This window comes from Mastigoproctus giganteus, chromosome 1 (genome assembly GCF_048544385.1).
Source record: "Mastigoproctus giganteus isolate SK-2022 chromosome 1, ASM4854438v1, whole genome shotgun sequence".
NCBI classification, from domain to species: Eukaryota; Metazoa; Arthropoda; class Arachnida; order Uropygi; family Thelyphonidae; genus Mastigoproctus; species Mastigoproctus giganteus.
The window spans coordinates 14,028,905-14,047,871 of record NC_143575.1 but is presented as its reverse complement, the minus strand read 5'-3'; the positions used below and the strand labels follow the sequence as shown (position 1 = coordinate 14,047,871).

Below are 18,967 nucleotides of genomic sequence, written 5' to 3'. Positions count from 1 at the left end.
GGTATTGTTATGAGCTTGTCGAAGTGTTGATTTACGCGTAAGAGCTTCCGTTTTTCCCACCTTGCTGAGAAATGCAACACGCCAAACGCGTTTTGGCGTGTTGCATTTCACTTAGTTCTGAAAAACTGAAATCACTGAAAAGCTGCGAGCCATAAATGAGGTGGCCACACCGATGGTACTGGTAACCAACCGTGCACATACAATTCCATCGCATCATTTACCTTCAGCGGACTGTCATATGCATATGCATTATTACAAAGTCAATTATGAGTCATCTGTTTCAGTTCGAAATGATTTTAAAGATAGTGTAGTTGTTATGTTTTGAGTTAAATTCAGGAAAATGGCTTTGGGAGCACAATGTTGCAAAATGTAATCCGCGGTGAAGTATTAAGCCAAGGGCGTCTAACCCTTTTTGGCTAGGAGCCAATACAGTTAAAATGCTGAAGATCGCAGGCCCCATTGGTTCTAGCGAGAAAGCGAATATTGCAATAATAATAATAATAAACAAAGAACAAAGAATACGGACAACATGGAACCAGAGCAGTAAGAGCAAGAAGAAATAAAACCCAAAGCAGCTGAAGTGGAAAGAGACGACGTCATAATATCCAGAATAGAAGAAGAGTAGAAGGTGGTCCTAACAGAATTCGAGGGAATGAACCCCACAAAGACCCATGTGATACTGAAGCAGAGTATACCACATTATCTAGACAACAATGGTGCAACACTGGAGGCCGTTCACACAACCATATACTGTGCTGCAATAGCAGCCACTAGGATTAAAGGAAGAGATACAAGAGACCAGCAGCAGAAGAAATAAAAAAACAAGAAACCGCCCAGCTTGGGAAAGAACACTTCAACAGAAGATAGAAGAATCAAGAACCAAGATAGGCCAATTGACCCAGTACCAATGGGATAATAGGAGTAAGAAATTGAATGAAAAAGTGAAGAACATCCTCAAGAGAGACAACGTCCACAGCAAACACGAGACGAAAAATCAGAGAATACGAGAATACTTAGACACACTGAAGCAGAACCTCCTCACACTCAGCAAGAGACTACACCGATACAAAGAGAATTCCCAGAGGAAAATAAACAACCGAATTAATTATGCATTTTTTTTTATACCACTAATTCTTTACTACTAGTTATAATTTTGTAATCAACAGCGGTTCGGAATGGAATGGAACGTCGTTCCGATTCGTCACAAGCACCCGTAATATGTACATATTTGATTATTACAATAAAAAAGGTATTTTATTAACGAGCCTTCTGTTTCGTAAGATGTTCCATTTCGACCCCCCTATATTTACAGTTAAGTTTTTAGGCGCGTTCGCATATATATGCGCCTATTGTCTTCGCCACGTCCGTCTGTCCGCAAGTAATAACTCGACTCCCAGTCGACGGATTTTCATAAAATTTTATATTTAGGCCTTTTAAAACTTTTTTAAAATATTCGTCGAGCCATTCCAAATTTTATTAAAATTAGGCAAATAGAAATCCGGCAACTATTATATATATATATTCCCCCCCCCCACCGCCATAGTATTTGTATGTAAAAAAGAAATTCATAGATTAATAGATCATAGACTCATAGTTCATAGATCACAAATTCATAGACTCATAGATCATAGATCACAAATTCATAGACTCATAAATCACAGTGTTGTTAGCTTTAGACAGTTCATGTAGGCTTCGCGCGAATTGTTAGGTAAGACACGTGAATGTGATACGCTTATGAAGAGATACATACATACAGAGAGAAAAGTGACTTAAAAAAAAAAAAAAAGAGAGTATACGGGAGGAGAGTAATAAACATTATACAGTTGTGATTAAACTGAACGGATAAGTTTAGAGAACGTAAAACTATGCAGGTTTATTAACTGTTCTATAAATTTATAACCTTAGTAATTAATTGATAAGGAGATAACTACATGCACTTCTCATTTATATTAATCACAGGAAAAGAAAAAAATCCATTTAATTTTAGAAAAACAAATGGGACGCGCCTGAAATGTAAAGCACTTAACTAATTTGTTTTTGCATTCCGATACCTTTCAAAATCAGAAAGAAAAAAGGATTAGGAGGGTATTATACAGTGATATTCCTAAGACAGTTTTAAGAAAATATACCTTTCTACGTGATAACTTTTAAATTAGATTATAAGTTAGGGTCAAATTTTTGTATTCTGTCACGTTTCTGAATTACAACGCGGTTGCCTGGCAAAATTTATCAGTATTTGTCGATGTCGGCAACTGCACTGATTTTTATCCTGATCACTCCAGTACATTTGAATCTGTTAACCATGAATTGTTAATGCTGAGCTAACCATCAGAATGGCGATCTTCTTGCACAGCTATTTGATTACATTTCTACTAGATCGCACAATGTTCATTTAAATAACGATACTTCGAAAAGACTACATCTATGGCTTGCGCCTCATGCCTTCTGACTCGCATTATATATCAATTATCTGGCTTTCTTCCAAAACGATGCAGTGACATTAGAAACACTTTTTGGCAAAAAGGCAAGTAAGGTTCCCGGAGTTGATGGGATATACCCTATAGTTTTGAGGAGAATATTTAGGTTAATTATGAGGGCATCTTTGGGCTCGGAGAGATTCCTTTAGATTGGAGACGTGCCAACGTATTGCCAATACATAAAGGCGGTTCTAAGAGTGAAGTTGGTAACTACAGACCGGTTATTCTGACTTCAGTGGTAGGGAAAATCTTAGAGGCAAGAGAGTAATCCAGGGACATTTAGATAGAAATGGCATTCAGAACATACAACATGGCTTTGTTAAGGTAAATCATGCTAACTAGCTTAGTAGGCTATTTTGACACTGTTACTCATGAGCTCGATTTAGGGAATAATTTTGACACAGTTTATTTGGATTTTAGCAAAGCATTTGACTCGGCTCCTCATGATAAGTTGATGTGTAAAACTTGAACGGGTTGAGATTACTAGTAAGATTCTAAGATTTGTTATTTGTTTTTTTTTTTTTTTTTTTGTTTTTTTAGGAGCATTAGCAACTAAGGCCATATTGCTCCGGGGATATGCGGTGGTCATTCCCTTGACCTTTCCACATCCTCCGTATTTGGTGGTCACGGGCTCGAACCCCGGTCTAATCAAGAAGCGTGTACTACGCACTGCTGCTCCTGCCCACCTGGCTACGGAGGCGCCTTGATTCTAAGATGGACTGCTGGGTGGCTGTGGGGCAGAAGGCAGAAGGTTGTGATTAATGGATATTCTTCAGATTGGTGTAATGTCAGCAGCGGAGTTCCTCAAGGTTCGGTTCTTGGACCACTGTTGTTTTTCATTTTCATAAATGACATCGACGAAGGGATAGAAGATGATGTCAAAATTTGCAGAAGGCAGAAGGTTGTGATTAATGGATATTCTTCAGATTGGTGTAATGTCACCAGCGGAGTTCCTCAAGGCTCGGTTCTTGGACCACTGTTGTTTTTCATTTTCATAAATGACATCGACGAAGGGATAGAAGATGATGTAAAAATTTGCAGATGACGTAAAGATTGGCAGAGTCGTTAATGGTCAGTGCCAAGCAGCACTCCTTCAGGATGACTTGAACAGACGTCAAAGATGGTCAGAGAAGTGGCAGCTATGTTTTAATGCTGCTAATTACAAGATCTTACACTTGGGACATAGCAATCCCAAATTAAATTATACACTTGGTGTGTTTTAATTAAAAATAGTGGAGGAAGAAAGGGATTGGAGTTACGAGACGGGCAGATTTGAAGTTTTCTGAGTAGTGTAAACAGACAGCCAGGAAAGCCAATGGTGTCCAATCGATGACTTATCAAACATTATCCTGTAGAGATACGGAGGTTATAGTCCCACTGTATAAGGCAATTGTAAGACCACATTTGGAATACTGTGCTCAAGTATGGAAGCCTCATCAGAAAAAAGACACTGAGTTTCTTGAAAGGGTCCCAAGACGGACAACTCGCATGGTGAGATCGGCAAAAGGACGACCATACGAGAAAGACTCCGATTATGTAGGCTACAGAGCTTGGCAACTAGGCACCTCAGAGTTGACCAGACTGAAGTTTATAAGGTTCTGATAAGAGTTATCAAAATGAATGAAGATGGAATTTTCACTGTTATAACGAATTCCAGAACTAGGGGTCGTAAATTCAAATTACTGGAACGAGGTTTAGATTAGATTGTAAGAAGTTTTCTTTTAGCTAGCGAGTGGTTGATTGCTGGAACAAGTTGCCCTCGTAGGAGTTGCGGCTGACAATTTGAATAAACTAGAAGGAAATTATGAATTTTACATTTAATTTATTATATTATTAATCATAATAAGATTTAAGATTTTATTCGTATATAGTTTTTTCACTTCCTTGCCCATGAAAATATCGAGTGATAAAAAATTTTAAAGCTCAGATTTAAGATCAACACATTTACTAGAATTATTTATTTTTCTTTAAAGAAGAGAAAATATTATTTTTATTGTACAGTGTTATTGAGGTTCACAGATCATACAATTATCATTTAAAAATCAGCAAGGGACTACTGAAATGGTCCCTACCAATCTCTTAGACATACAATTCCTGAGAAATGCGACACACAAACCTACTGTACGGATAAAAAGGAATAAAAGGCAATCTGGATAAACGATTGTGTTCAATACCTGACATCACTGTGTTCTTTTTCCTAATCTATAATTTAAAAATAATATTTCTCCGGAAAAAAATTGCTCTAATACTTCACTATTCCGAAATGTTAAGCAATTTTCTGAAGTCGGAAAAAAATAGGGAAGAAAAAAAAAAAGATGGTTTCGTTTAAAGAATAGCATTTGAAGAGCCTTTTAAGCTAATGGTCGTTACACATGACTGCTGTTTATGTACAGCTCAGCTGAGTTGTACACACCTATAATGCTTTCTTTTATATGAAAGGGGACCTAATCTCCTCTATTAAGCGATGCAAGATTTAAGATTAGTCAGAAAGCAAATGATCTCCCTCAAAGACACAGAGCAAACAATGATGTTTCTTCTTCTTCGCATAAATACTTAATATTATTCGTATTTTCTACTTACTTGTAGAAGCAAGCGTTCTTGAAAATGAGCCCGTCATTCTGAGGGAGGTTGGGGAGGAGCCAGCACATAAACTATCAGCATTAAGATAAGATAACCTTTTCCTCTAGAGCAATTCGAGTCAGTTAAAAGGCTCACAGCATATATACGTAGTAAGATTTCGCCACGTGCCCACAAACTTCCCTCATCAACAACAACGGTTATCAGGCATTCATCACCCAGAACACAAACGCACATGGAGCATGCGAAAGAAGTAAAGATCCATGACCGGAGTTCCTGCTTCCTTACAAAGGGCCTTTGATTTCTGTCATTAACTTAAAATAGAAATCTTCCCCCCTGGCTTCTGAGGTAGTGCTTTTAAACGGGGAGCAAAAGAGGAGGCCCACTGGCCCGAAAAGTCAAACATATATCTTTCTCAGAATACCGAATAATGCTCAAAGGTTTATTTAGATTTATACACATTATTTAGGGTTATACACATTATTTAGCCTATAATGTAAATACATACATTTCTATATACAGGATGCATACGTAAGCGTATATGAGAGAAAGAGAGATACATAAACATGTGTATGTAAAAAAAAACATATATATATATAGCTGCAGAAGATAATATAAGCGTAGAGGCATCCACACTGAAATTTGAAAAAAGTTAATAAAGGAATAAAAATAATTAATCTTGTTTATTTGTCACCGCACTCAAGAAAATCTCATATCCAGAATTCATATCATTAGAATACCTCTTTTCCAGACAAATTCCACTTCCGCGTATGTTTAAAAACGACCACGCGTCTTTCAAAAGAGACACCATGGTTTGTTTTGAAAGGAGCCGTAAGTCAGTTTCCGTTTACGTCCATGTCAAAGGTCAGTCTCCATCTGATACAAACCGATGACACGATCCATACCAGCCAACACATGACCAGCATCACCGAGTTTTATATTTTGATTCTATATCGGGACCCGCCTAAATAGACAGCTGTTAAATGGTTAAACACTACGAGGTCTAACAGATCTGTCGTGTGTCCAAAATCGGTAACTAGCTTCAGTAGATTTACGAAATTTCAAGACCACAATACGATATGCGTAGTTAATTTTAGAATTTCCCGGTTTTCACTGGGAGATTCTAAAAATTAATTCAATGCAATAGTTAATATACTTACAAATAGAAAATGAAGCTATTTTCAGCACTTCTGCGTTATTCGGAATTCTAGCGTTAATATACTACATACACCTATTGAATCATTAATATTTATAACGAGTACAAAAAATATTAAAAATTCAAATTTAAATAATCGGATATTACTTTTTGATACAAAAGTCGATTTGTGCAGTTAAGCAAATGACTGCATTTTGTGTCAGAAAAAGTTTTAAAAATTCACCACAGCAGGGAAATATCAAAGAATATTTCAAATATTTATCAAGGGAACTGGTCTTGAAGTAAGCAAAACTGCATATTCTGGCGACTATATTCCTGCAAAAAGCTTGATTAATTCTAGCGGCGTAAATGCTGAGATGGCCCTAGTCTCGTTGGGATGATCCAACGATCGTTTTCAAAGTGCTGGTTAGGTAGTCTGGAAACCTGATAAACATAAATATTAAACCACAAAAACTTTACTTCTTATAATAATTTCGTTAATTCGGAACTCCTTCACAACCAATGGGCTCTGAAGAAACTGTGCCACTGTGCCTTAGTTACTCGACCTTTCCAAAGACATACCCCTTGAGGATCTGCTCACTGTTGAAGTTGTCCCTAAGGTTTCCTCTGCACAAACCATAACAGAAGTCGGTTTCTGGGATCGTATTTTCAGGAAAAAAATTTTTGTGCACGCTTGATGTTTGAAGAGAAATAGCCATTTCTTTATGGTGCTAAGCGGCTTTCATTAAATACGTGAGCAAGTATGTTTATTTTATTTTATTATTTACTTTGGAGCTTATAAGATTTGAACTAACGAGCCTTTTCAGAAATCCAGCGATCTGTTTCTCGACTGATAGATTTTTTTTCTGTAGTTTTTTCAATTACTGGCAAGGATCAACTGGTATTTGATTTTGTAGCTCGGAGGAGCGTTTGTTCACGGCTCCTGTGTGGTGTGAGCCAAAGTTATACACCGATTAGCCAAAACATTATGACCAGCGAGTCGTTATACAAATCGAAGCAACTGCAGGTGAACTACGGCGTGTGCATGGGTCGGGACACGGTATAAAAAACACCTAATACTGAACTCCGTTAATCAGTGTTACTCTTGTTCTTCAGATGGGAAAGGCAGCGGACTTAAGCAAGTTCGACAAAGGCCAAATGGTAATGGCCAGACGACTGGGTCAGAGCATATCCGAAACGGTACGGCTGGTGGAATGTTCACAGTCAGCCGTCATTAGTACCTACCGAAAGTGGTCCGAGGAAGGGAAACCCACGAACTGCCGGTGAGGTGTTGGACGACCACGGCTCATCGAGGCTCGAGGTGAGCGAAGGCTCTCCCGGATGGTACAACACACAGTACATCTAACCCTGCTGAAAATGGGGCTGCGTAGCCGCAGGCCGCTCGGAGTGCCCATGCTAACCATGGTTCACCGGCGACAGCGCCTACAGTGAGCACTCGGGCATCGAAACAGAATATTTATTTCAGTTCCTTAGGGAATTGAAGTAAATATTCTGACTTAAAAATGAAAAATAAAATTCTATCACACAGAAGTCCAATGGTTGCTTGTGCCATCTTTAGTACAAACAGTGCGGCCTGAATACGTCGTGACATAGACTTCGGAGGGGGCTGGAAAATGTCCGCAGGTGAGGTAGCCCATGCTGACCACACTTCATTTCACATTCATCATGTATTCGATGGTATTGGATCTGGGCACCGAACGATCCCTTCCATGACATCCTACGCATGTTCAATTGGGCTGAGATCAGAGAGTCTGGCGGCGAGGGGAGCACGGAAAACACCTCGGAAAGCTCTTCGAACCAGTCCAACATCATTGCGTTGTGTGATACAGAGTGTTATCTTGTTGAAAGATGTCTTGCCAGTTTGAGAAGACGACCACAATTAAGGGGTACACATAGAATTAATAGATCTGCACGAGCCTCCAGTGAGCCATTGGTTAATAGGTATAGGAAGAAGGAACTGTCTTAAAAACTATTTTATTAGGGCCACCCAAGTCTGAACTTATAAGCCCGTGCGTATGCCCACAATAATGGGATTCGAACCAGCGTTTTTTCCACCTGTTGTGGGGAAGATGGTGATTAAAATCACTGTGCTACCCACGCAGATATGGGGGGGGAGAGTCTCCATCCAAACATGCTTTAGATCACTGCCTCCCTCGATGCCATCCGTTCGCATAGTGCAGTTTGAAATATTATAAGACCAGGCAACCCGTTTGTAGTCGTCCACTGTCCAATAGCTGTGCTCCAGTGCTTAATATAAGAGCACTATGGAGCCACTGTTCGTGACGGGCCAGGAGTGTTCGCATTGGCCTTCCGTTGTAATAGCCGAAACGTGCGTGTCCGACGCATGGTCCACACTTAAATGGGTTTGTGTTATCTCCGTGTTGTATTGCGTGTTCAATTGCTGTACATCTAGCATCTGTTTCGCTGGACCGCACGTTGGATCCCCCCCTCGTCCCTTTAGTCAACAACGCAGGATTGGCGTGCATGGAACCTCTGGCTGGTGGTTCTTCCACGGTTGGTCTTGACAACAAGAAAAGACTGTGCAGGAACACTGGACGAGGGCAGCCGTGTCCGAGATATTTCTCCCCGCTAATCTTGTCCCAACGTTTCTACCCTGTTGGAACTCGGTTAGGTAACGTCTTTGCGCGGAACACCAGTCTACTTAATGTTGCAGTGCCAGGTTCTACCCTTATATAGAAAGACAGTGTGCTTCGTGGCGTCGGTATCTACGATTACTAGCGCCATGTAACATGGACTACAGTTTGGAATGTTCCTAATATAAAGTTATCTCAGTGCTCCCAAAAAAATAAAGTGTAATTTTACAAATATGATTGCGATTAAACAAATCCATGTAAAGGTCATAAAAATAACACATGACACCTGACCATGTTAAAATATCGGAAATGTAGGTGACAAGTGAGAGCATAGATTTGAAAAGGTTGACCACCTTTCTCGTATATTTAGTTAGATAAGTCAAAATTGAAGGCTCTCAAAAGGACAGAGAGAGAGAGAGAGAGAGAGAGAGAGAGAGAGAGAGAGAGAGTGCAACAATCGCTATAAGATTTAAACATGTAACACGATATCTCAGAAACCACTTCTGTATTGTCGTTAAATGATTAGATTTACCGTTATGATTTTACAATGTGTTAAATGATTACAGAATTAGGGGCCCTAAATTGAAATTACAGGGAAAGACATTTTGACGATTGTAGTTAAGTTTTCTTTTAGCCAACGAGTTGTAAATTACTGTAATAAGTTACCTGCTCGGAGATAGTTGAGGCTTATAGTTTGGGGAAATTCGAAGGTCACCTGAATAGTCACCTACATGAGGGGAACACACACAGGTTGTTTATTTTATTTTTTATATATTTATTTATTTTAGTCTTAATTTTTTAAGTTAGTTATTTATTTTATTTTGAATTTATTTTTTGGTTAGTGCAGCAAAAGTCTGTGGCTTCTTTGCAATATATGCGTAATACTACTATTAACTGATTTGGCTAGCTACAGATGGTGAAAAAAAAAACATATTCTAAGATAAGTAAAACAGAAATTATTTTATAATCGTGAATATCCAACTAGACTAGCAATCCCTGAAGTCTCTCTAAAAGTTTGTGCGTGCGTGTTGTCTTCATTTTCCCTGTCCAGGATCATCAGTAGTGAGGTATATAGTCCTGAATTACCATTTGAGATAAACTGTCATCGCAAAGACACTAGAAAATCGTACTACGGATATGTACTCACACTCAACAAGGTTAAAATTGGCCATGGAAAGTTGGATGTGTTTAATAGGATCTTAAGTTTCATTCTACCAATCTTACAGCAAAACCCAAGTTAGGATGGCAATGTTAATTTCTGTAATGTCTACAAAGGTCATAAACTTGGATTAACCAGTACTGCTTTTACTATTACTACGGTTATGCTATACAACCAGGTCTTTCCGACCAGTTTTGTATGCTAGTTTTAAATAAATCCCTAATTCTTTTGAGTAGCGTATTTCACACATTTAAAATTCCTCACATTTAAATAAAATATTAAGGAACACATTCAAATGTACCTGCAAAGTCTACCTTCTAAAGGATGCAGAAACCAAAAGATCCTTACTGATATCAAGAATGCCACCGAAGACGGTTAAGCTGTTATTGTAGGTGGTGCAGTTCCATCGGTTCATTTGGAATTGGAACTGGCATTCGTCGATACCCAGCTTCGCTCCTCGACTTATAGTTTGCAAGATGTTATAACTAAGCCCACAGAGTTCTCGTTGTCTGTCAACTAGATATTGTAATTTTTTACAGTAATGTTTATAAGTAGTAGGTTTTAGCTCTAGAGTACTTTGATAGGCGCTTGGCATCCCAAGTAACCTGCAAAAAAAATTAATAACAATAATAAATAATCATGTGCTGTATTAAATATATAATGACAGGTATGAAAAAGAACAGAAGTTTTTTTTAAAAATTAATGTTTCATTTTAAAATGTGGTAATAGAAATAAACTGCTCATATCTGCATTAAAAATAAATGAAAATAATACCGTATTTCTTAGAATAAAATTGCTAAACGACATTAGCAATTTTATTGCTAATGTCCTTTAGCAATTAATGTCCTTTATTGTCCTTAATGTAGCAATTAATGTCCTTTAGTAATTAATGTCCTTTATTCCAAAAAAATTTACGATTTTCGAAAAGGCGTACTATTTGTTAAAAATATATATTTTATAAAAATTATCTGTTTTGCACAAAATGGTAGTTTCTTATACATGTTATTCATTTATCTACTAGCAAACTACTGTATGGGACAATTCTTTTAGGTGAATAATAATAATAATAAATTATTATAAAAATAAATAATAATAATAATAATAATAATAATAATAAACCAACAGATCGTACGTATAGCTTAGCTTAATTTTCATTAAGATCTAGTTATTACATTACAGCACATAAGGACTCCTTAAAATATCAAGAGTTAATAAACCAACAGTAACACTAGAGATAACAACAACCACCCTGCGTACTTGGTAGCAATACCCGTCACGAGATGGAATCCCAATCGGGGAGAAATAATAATAATAATTATTATTATTATTATTATTTAAAATGACGGATTATCCAGGTAGCCAGGATAATACATCAGAAGCTAGCAAGGAAATACCAGTTTATCGAAGAAAGTGTACCATACTACAAGTACGAACCCCAGGCAGTACTAGTCTCTAGTACTGCCTGGGGTTCGTACTTGTAGTATGGTACACTTTCTTCGTACTTGCAGTGTGGTACACTTTCTTCTTTGGCCACAACCCACAAGCTGCACTGGGACCGCGCCGTAATAACGGATAAGACCATCCCGCACAACAGACCGGACATATAACCCTTGTGGACAAGATGGAAAAGCCTACCTACCTGATTGACATAGGGGTGCCCAACACTAGCAATGTCCAGAAAACCCATGAGGAAAAAATTAGGAAGTACACTAACCTGAGACATGAGATCAAGGAGATGTGGCATATGGAAGAAGTATCAACCATCCCAATCATTGTGTCGACCACCGGTATGGTACCAAAGGCTCTACATAGCAGTCTAGCAGCAATAGGTCTCCCAGCGAACACCTACAAGGAACTCCAGAAAGTCGCAATCCTGAACACCTGTAGGATTATCAGAGAGTTCCTCGACCAACAATAACACCAGACATTACAACCACCCTGTGTACTTGGTAGCAGTACCCGTCACAGAGTGGAATCCCATCTTCAGGGAGAAATAATATAAGAGAAATGCTCTTATATTATTTCTGCTCTTATATTATTTCTTCCTGATTGGGGGTTCCACCTCGTGACAGGTATTGCTACCAAGTACACAGGGTGGTTGTTGTTACCTCTGATGTTACTGTTGGTCGAGGAACTCTTTGACTCTCCTACAGGTGTTCAGAATTGCGACTTTATGGAGTTCCTTGTAAGTTGTAGGTGTTCTCTGGGAGACTTATTGCTGCTAGGCTGCTATGTAGGATCTTTGGCACCATACCGGTGGTCGACACGATGATCGGGATGGTCGTTACTTCTTGCATATGCCACATCGCCTTGACCTCATGTCTCAGGTTGGTGTACTTCCTAATTTTTTCCTCATGGGTTTTCTGGACATTGCTAGTGTTGGGCACCCCTATGTCAATCAGGTAGGTAGTCTTTTCCATCGTTATGTTCGGTCTGTTGTGAGGAATGGTCCTATCCGTTATTACGGCGCGGTCCCAGTACAGCTTGTGGTTTGGGGTCTCTAGTACTGCCTGGGGTTCGTACTTGTAGTATGGTACACTTTCTTTGGTCAACTGGTATTTCCTCGCTAGCTTCTGACGTCTTATCCTGGCTACCTGGTAGTGTCTATGAGTGTACTCATAGACACTACCAGGTGATCACCTTGCACCCCGCGGTGATGTTTTGGATCGTTTCTGAGGCCAGGTGGCATCGTCGACATGTGTCATCTGACATTCCGGGCTCCTTTGCGATGTATTTTCTATAGTTTCTGCTGTTGATTACCTGGTCTTGAATGGCCAGCATGAATCCTTCAGTCTCGGGGAAGAGCGTCCCGCTTGTGAGCCATGCATTGGAAGCAATGTTATCGATGTGATCTTGATGGAGGTTATTGTAGTGTCTGCCATGGAGTGTCTTCTTTGCCCATTTTTCTAGCTTCGTTTTTTGTGTCGTCTGGGAGGGGGCTCCTCGCTTAGGTTGAGTGGGATATACCACTTATCTACCTTCCTTATGGCCTGCCTGGTGGAGTGGTGCTCTGTTGTTCTCGAAGTAATCCTTCAGGTTAACTATCGCTGTTTTCTGTTGCCCTATCAGGTCTATCAGGCCCCTTCCTCCCTCTTTCCGAGCTTTTGTTAGTCTCTCCACTGCTGACTTCGGGCGGTGTTGGGGGCTCTTGGTCATCATTGTCCTTGTCTTTCGTATGATATCCTCTAGCTCGGTGTTAGTCCAATCTATGACCCCAAAGGAGTATGTTAGTACTGGAGTTGCATAGGTGTTTATGGCTTTAAATGTGTTCCCTCCGTTCAATTTTAGTTACAGCAGGCTTCTGAGTCTCTGATGATATTTTTCGGTCAGGCATTTTTTTATTTCCTTGTGCTCTATCTTCTGACCCTGAATCATCCCTAAGTATTTCTAGGTCTCTCCTTCTGTCATAGCTTGGATCTCTTTACCAGTCAACAGCTGCTAGTTTCGGCCGACTAATTTTCCCTAGTGCAGTGTGTGTGTGTGTGGGTCTTGCATTTGTCTAAACCAAATTCCATCCTGATGTCTTTATTGTTATTATTATTATTATTAGCGGGAAATTTTGAAACTCTTAGTTCGGACAAACTGCCTGCAGTATCTAACTGAAGTACATCGCATCCAATTAAAGATATTTTTGTGGATATCTACCAAAAATTGTCTATAAATATAGATAAAAATAGCATATTACAAAAGAAGACAAATATTTCATCATTTTATAGTTGAAAATAAACTAATCAAAAGTACAAACCTTATGTGAATAATGTTAACACATACCTCTATACGAGGCGCGTGAGTCTAATGCTTTTAATATATATTTTTTTTCGTTCAAATCTGATGATGGAAGCTGAGTTTCATCTTAATCATTCTCGATTAAAAAAAATTAAAATAGCATCTAAGCTAAGACCCGTTTCACACAAACGAATTGTAATCGTATGACTTAAATGCAGTTTAACGAAATCGTACGATGGAAATTGATGAAAAGAGATCTAAAAGATTTAGTGAGCAAAAGAAAAAGGCATAGAATAGTTATAGACTACTATGTGACATTGCTACATACGGTAACTCTAAGCGAATATGTAATTGAATCCGCTCGAGAGATAAACCATGCTGAGGAAGAGAATGGGAAGAGAGCTAAGTACAGTGAAAGGGAGTTCTACTCAGATATGAATTCAAAAAAGCGGAGTAACTTTGATAGGCCTCTTACAATATCAAGGAGATAATAAACGACAATAAAAAATACCTGTTGAACTCGACCTAAATGACGACAGAGTTCAACGGTATTTTGCAACTATCTTTACTATTGAAACCACAGTGGAACCATGAGAACAGTGAAGTTAAGTTAAACCCCTTGTAAAATGTGACATAATAATATCTGTAAAACTAATGAGGACGAGAGAGCGTAAAACCCCACGGGCGGATGGGATCCAGTTATACCGAAAAAGGCGGCAAGTGAGATCTTTAATGAGATCATCATTGTATCCAGGGATTATTCCGTTACACATCTTACAGGGGTAAACTTGACTTCACTGCAGAAGCTTCACCGTTTCATCAATCCATAAGGGAGGAGCTAAAGAAGTGATGAACAATTATTGACCAATGAACATGAGTTCTGTGTACGGTAAGAGTCTATAGTTAAAGATGCAATACAGAAGGATTTCGACAAAAATGGCATCCTAAATAGGTCTCAGAATGTGTTTGGAAAGGGGCGTTCTTGCATTACAAATGTGGTACATTACCTTGACATTATATATCTGGATTTTAGTAAGGTTTTTCATATTGTTTCTCATGAAGGGTTATTGTATAAATTAGAGCAAGTTGTTTCGAAATACTGAGCGAAAGACAGAGACGCTCGTTCCAAATAACGCCAAAATCATGCTGGTTTCTTACTCTATTGGGCAATACTCCGTGTCAGTCGATGCATATATTTCTTCCTGTCTTTTTTTTTTTGTTTTGTTTTGTTTGTTTGTTATACGTGAACGCCATTTGATGGGTTTACCTGAAATCCTAATCTTTTAGATACTCTACTATTTCTGCTAATTGTGTGTAGCTGTCTGGGAGACTGTGTAGGGAACTAAGCTATTTCGTGATGAGAAAACATTTTTATGTCATCCGCATACGAAATAATGTTTTCACAGGATGACGAAAACGGGTCCATAGCTGCAACAAAGAGAGTTGCCGAGAATATTCCATCTTGAAGAACGCCCTTTATTCATACAATGAAGCGAGATATGTGTTATGCATAACCTGGATTCAAGTCTTGAGAGGAGATGGAAAGTAGGCAAGTAGGTTTCCAGTTATCCCAAAATGCTGTTCTGGGATCTGAATCATATATATATATATATATATATATATATAAGTTGGTGGTTGTAGGCTGTTATGTATTACTGAATGAAGATATGCAGGTCTATTTTATGTTTATGTTAATATGCAAAACATGTATTGTTAAGCTTAAATAATATGAAATAATTTTCTAGAACTAACTGAGAGAAAAGAACATCTAAAGAAATTCAATAAGGAATGATTACATACAGTAAGAGTAGTATGATAATCTTATTAATTTCTAGAGATTTTCGAATTAAAATAAAAACGCTTATGTGGATTAGAATGAGTCTGTGAAAATAACATATTTTTGAGTCACTAAACAAAGCATTGACGGGTATAAAATTAAAACCACTTGGAAAAAATGACGAAAGTTGACATAAAATATCAAAGGTGGCATTGATCAAAATTTTCGTATATCAAAACATGCATAAAATTTAAACTCAGCATTAAATGTGCAGTTCAGGATTTCTGATTTGTTAATGCGTTTGGACTTGAAATTCGCCTCAAAATAAACGATACCAAATAAAATGACAGGAAAAAACAGCAGAGAAATAGCAGTCCATCAGTAAATTGCAGCAAGATGATAATCTTATTAATTTCTAGAGATTTTCAGCATTCAAGTACATCCCATAGGAAAGGTAGCCATAAATAACCAGTAGCAAAGCGTCTCCTTTCACCACTTGTAGTGCCAACGTATTCACACTTTATCGTAAATACGTCTAGTACCGAATTATTTGATTTGTTTAAATCAATCTGAATGATACACTTCTCTCTGAAATGGCAGTATATGTCAGGGAGTAATATGACATAGTATTTCTATTATATTATATTGTTCGCAACAGAAATGAAATGGCATAATACATATGAAATGAAATTAAGGAGATATAATTAAGGTCGAATAACAGAGTTGGAGCAAAGATTGTTCATGGTCTACACTGGGATCAGTTCATTCGTTTCTGTACGTTAAATATACACTGAATTAAAATTCAGTTATTTAATTCAGTTATTAAATATCTACTTATTTAATGTTAAAGTAACGAAATACTTTTTAACGATTATTATCAAAAGAAATGACTTTTCAGTGATATTTTTCCTAGCATTTTAATATAATACTCATCAGGTAACGCGTGCGACTATACCACCCACAGCACATAAAATTATTTTTACTATTCTAAATTTTCAAAGCAGAAAAAATTATTCGTATCTAAAATTCACGAATATTACAAATGATTTATTCCAATGATCATGAAATTCTAAGTTATACAAAAATATGCTAATTGTAAGTGGTATATTTATATTAAACCGTGGCTTGTAGCCGTGAAGGGTGTTTTGTACGGCGGTGAGCCTTGTGTATACAATAAAGAGTTCTTCTTCTTCTATATATGACATTTTTATCATTATAATTATTTTTCTAAAACTACCGGGCTTGTAAGATCTCTACGCTTCAGAAACAAGTAAATAAATAAAGCAAAATTCAATTTACATGTAATAATTGCATTAATAATTTACGAAATTTAATTGTTTCTTATTAATAATAATGACCCATACTAATATTCTGTATACTGTTAATACTGTTTTGAATAACTCTGTACATTTAAAAAGAATTCCTAAGACAAAAAATTCCTACGAGAAACTTGTGAAGCGAGTCCCATTAATCGACGAATTCTGCTAGCTGAAATAGTCTTCGCATTTCTTTTTTTGCAGAGCGTATTTAATATGCCGAGACAACCTTCGAACAATTTAACTGTAATATATGAACAGTTTCCTAAATTTACAATCGCTCTTTATATGCGAAAACATGCATAAATGCACACCACACAATATTTTCTAAAGTACGTTGTAATCAATTACAAAGACCGCATCTTTTCATCTTTGTTCCGTTCTTATTCGGATATGTGAATACTTTAAAAAAGAAAATTTCTTTGTAAAAAATGAAGAGAATATGGGGTGTGCGGTAAATGTAGGGATTGAATCGTGGCCAGAATAAGGCTATTGTCAGTGACCATTCAGTTCTCCGAGAGAATGATGCTCATCGAGCGAGAACAAATCGATGCTGACAAGATATTTGCGTTGATCGATGAAAAGAACTTTGAAGGCCAGCATTCTGCTCTAGTTAGTTCATAATGATCTTTGGTGATTTAGAATGGAATTTGCGGGCAAATATTACAGAAGACCATCGTAATAAGCATGCATTGGTAAGGAGAGGTAAAGGGGGTCACGTGGGAAAAAATATGAGAAAATCGTGGCACTTAGATTTCACAATTTATTGTCCATGAGTACGCCCTTAATTCTGAGCGGCTCCGTCCAACTACAGTACGAAACAGCAATCATTTTAAGAAACGACAACTGTTAAAAATCGTGTTCTTATTTCATACGACGTCTTCATATTTCACTTGAATAACTAGGGAAAAAGACCCGTTAAAATAAAACACTGCAATAAGTGAGTTTCGTGTTCTTCTATCGGGTATAAAATTTGGATAGAAAGCATTTAAGTCCCATAAAAAGTGAGCGATAGCAAGCCCATATATTAACCCTTATATGCATAAGTTAACTTACCAGCTGGCGCAATTGCAGCTATCATACTCTGTCAATCTACGTTCGTTTCGAATTCTGGGCGAACTTTTTTAAATCTTCCATTGCAAATGTTTGCATGTGTTTTATTTCATTTTTTTAGAAAGGCTGTCTTGATAAATAAGTTCCAAAAGTCCCGTGCATTAATTTCAGACGGCTAAGCCGTATTTTCTCAGTCGCAGATGGGCAGTAATTGTTCGTCAATTGACCACACTTGTGACAGCCTCGAACTTGTTCATTAAAAATATTTTTAAAAGTAATAAATTTTCTGTTTTTACTTCGAGACAGGCATTTAAGGATAGATTACTTTACAAAAATATTACCACACTTTGTGGTATTATGTCGATTCGAACACGCAACGGGCGCAGCTCAATGAGCACATTGACCACAAGACTATGGTTCTTGGAATTCACAAGCCTTGGAATAAGAAATATTACAAAATAACCATTTATCTAACCGCAAAAGTTGCGGTTAGATAAATTATGTTGAGTTTTCTTATGATAGTTTTGGTTATGAAGATTTTTGTTACAAAAGGTATATTACATTCGAAATTACTTAGTCATATTGTATTTTAGGGTTGGTTTCGAATTTCAGAATATTTTAAAAGTAGGGCATTGAACATCGTTACCATACTTTACCAATTTATTTAAAAAATTCTTTGTTTTTTATTAATTGCATATTACCTCGATGTGTCAATAATAACGTTGATGATTTTGTAGTGAAGGAGGTATTTTTCCGCACAACACACACTTCACAAAGAAAGTCTAATGAGAGCTACAAATCAAACTTGATAAAACAAAGAATTTACATATCACGAATCAAATAAATAAATAAATTATCTTTATTGCTACTAAGTACAGTTCAAGTACTAGGAACAATAATAACCATCATGGCGACACGGCCAGGAGTGTTACATTAAGGTAAGAAAACAATACAATGTGATTAAAAATTGGGAAAAGTTACAAGTTAAAGTGACATTGCTATTCTCTTTTTTTATGGTAATCACCAAACAGGAAAATTTGATGGCATTTTTAATAAAAATTTCCAGAAAACAGAAGCAGAGAGAATACATGAAGAAATATTTATTTGCTGAACTGGAGGTTGTAACTAGTTC

At 37.3% G+C, this 18,967-nt stretch overlaps 1 protein-coding gene across 1 annotated transcript in view; it reads right to left on the bottom strand.

Annotated features, from left to right (window-relative positions):
• Positions 1–18,967, bottom strand: part of LOC150090566 (protein Wnt-2b-like) — a 167,723-nt gene that overhangs the window by 59,072 nt on the left and 89,684 nt on the right. The window contains exon 2 of the mRNA XM_090378764.1: positions 10,312–10,568. Coding sequence (XP_090234890.1) covers positions 10,312–10,558 — 247 coding nt within the window. The 5' untranslated portion in view covers positions 10,559–10,568. The remainder of the gene's footprint in view (positions 1–10,311; positions 10,569–18,967) is intronic.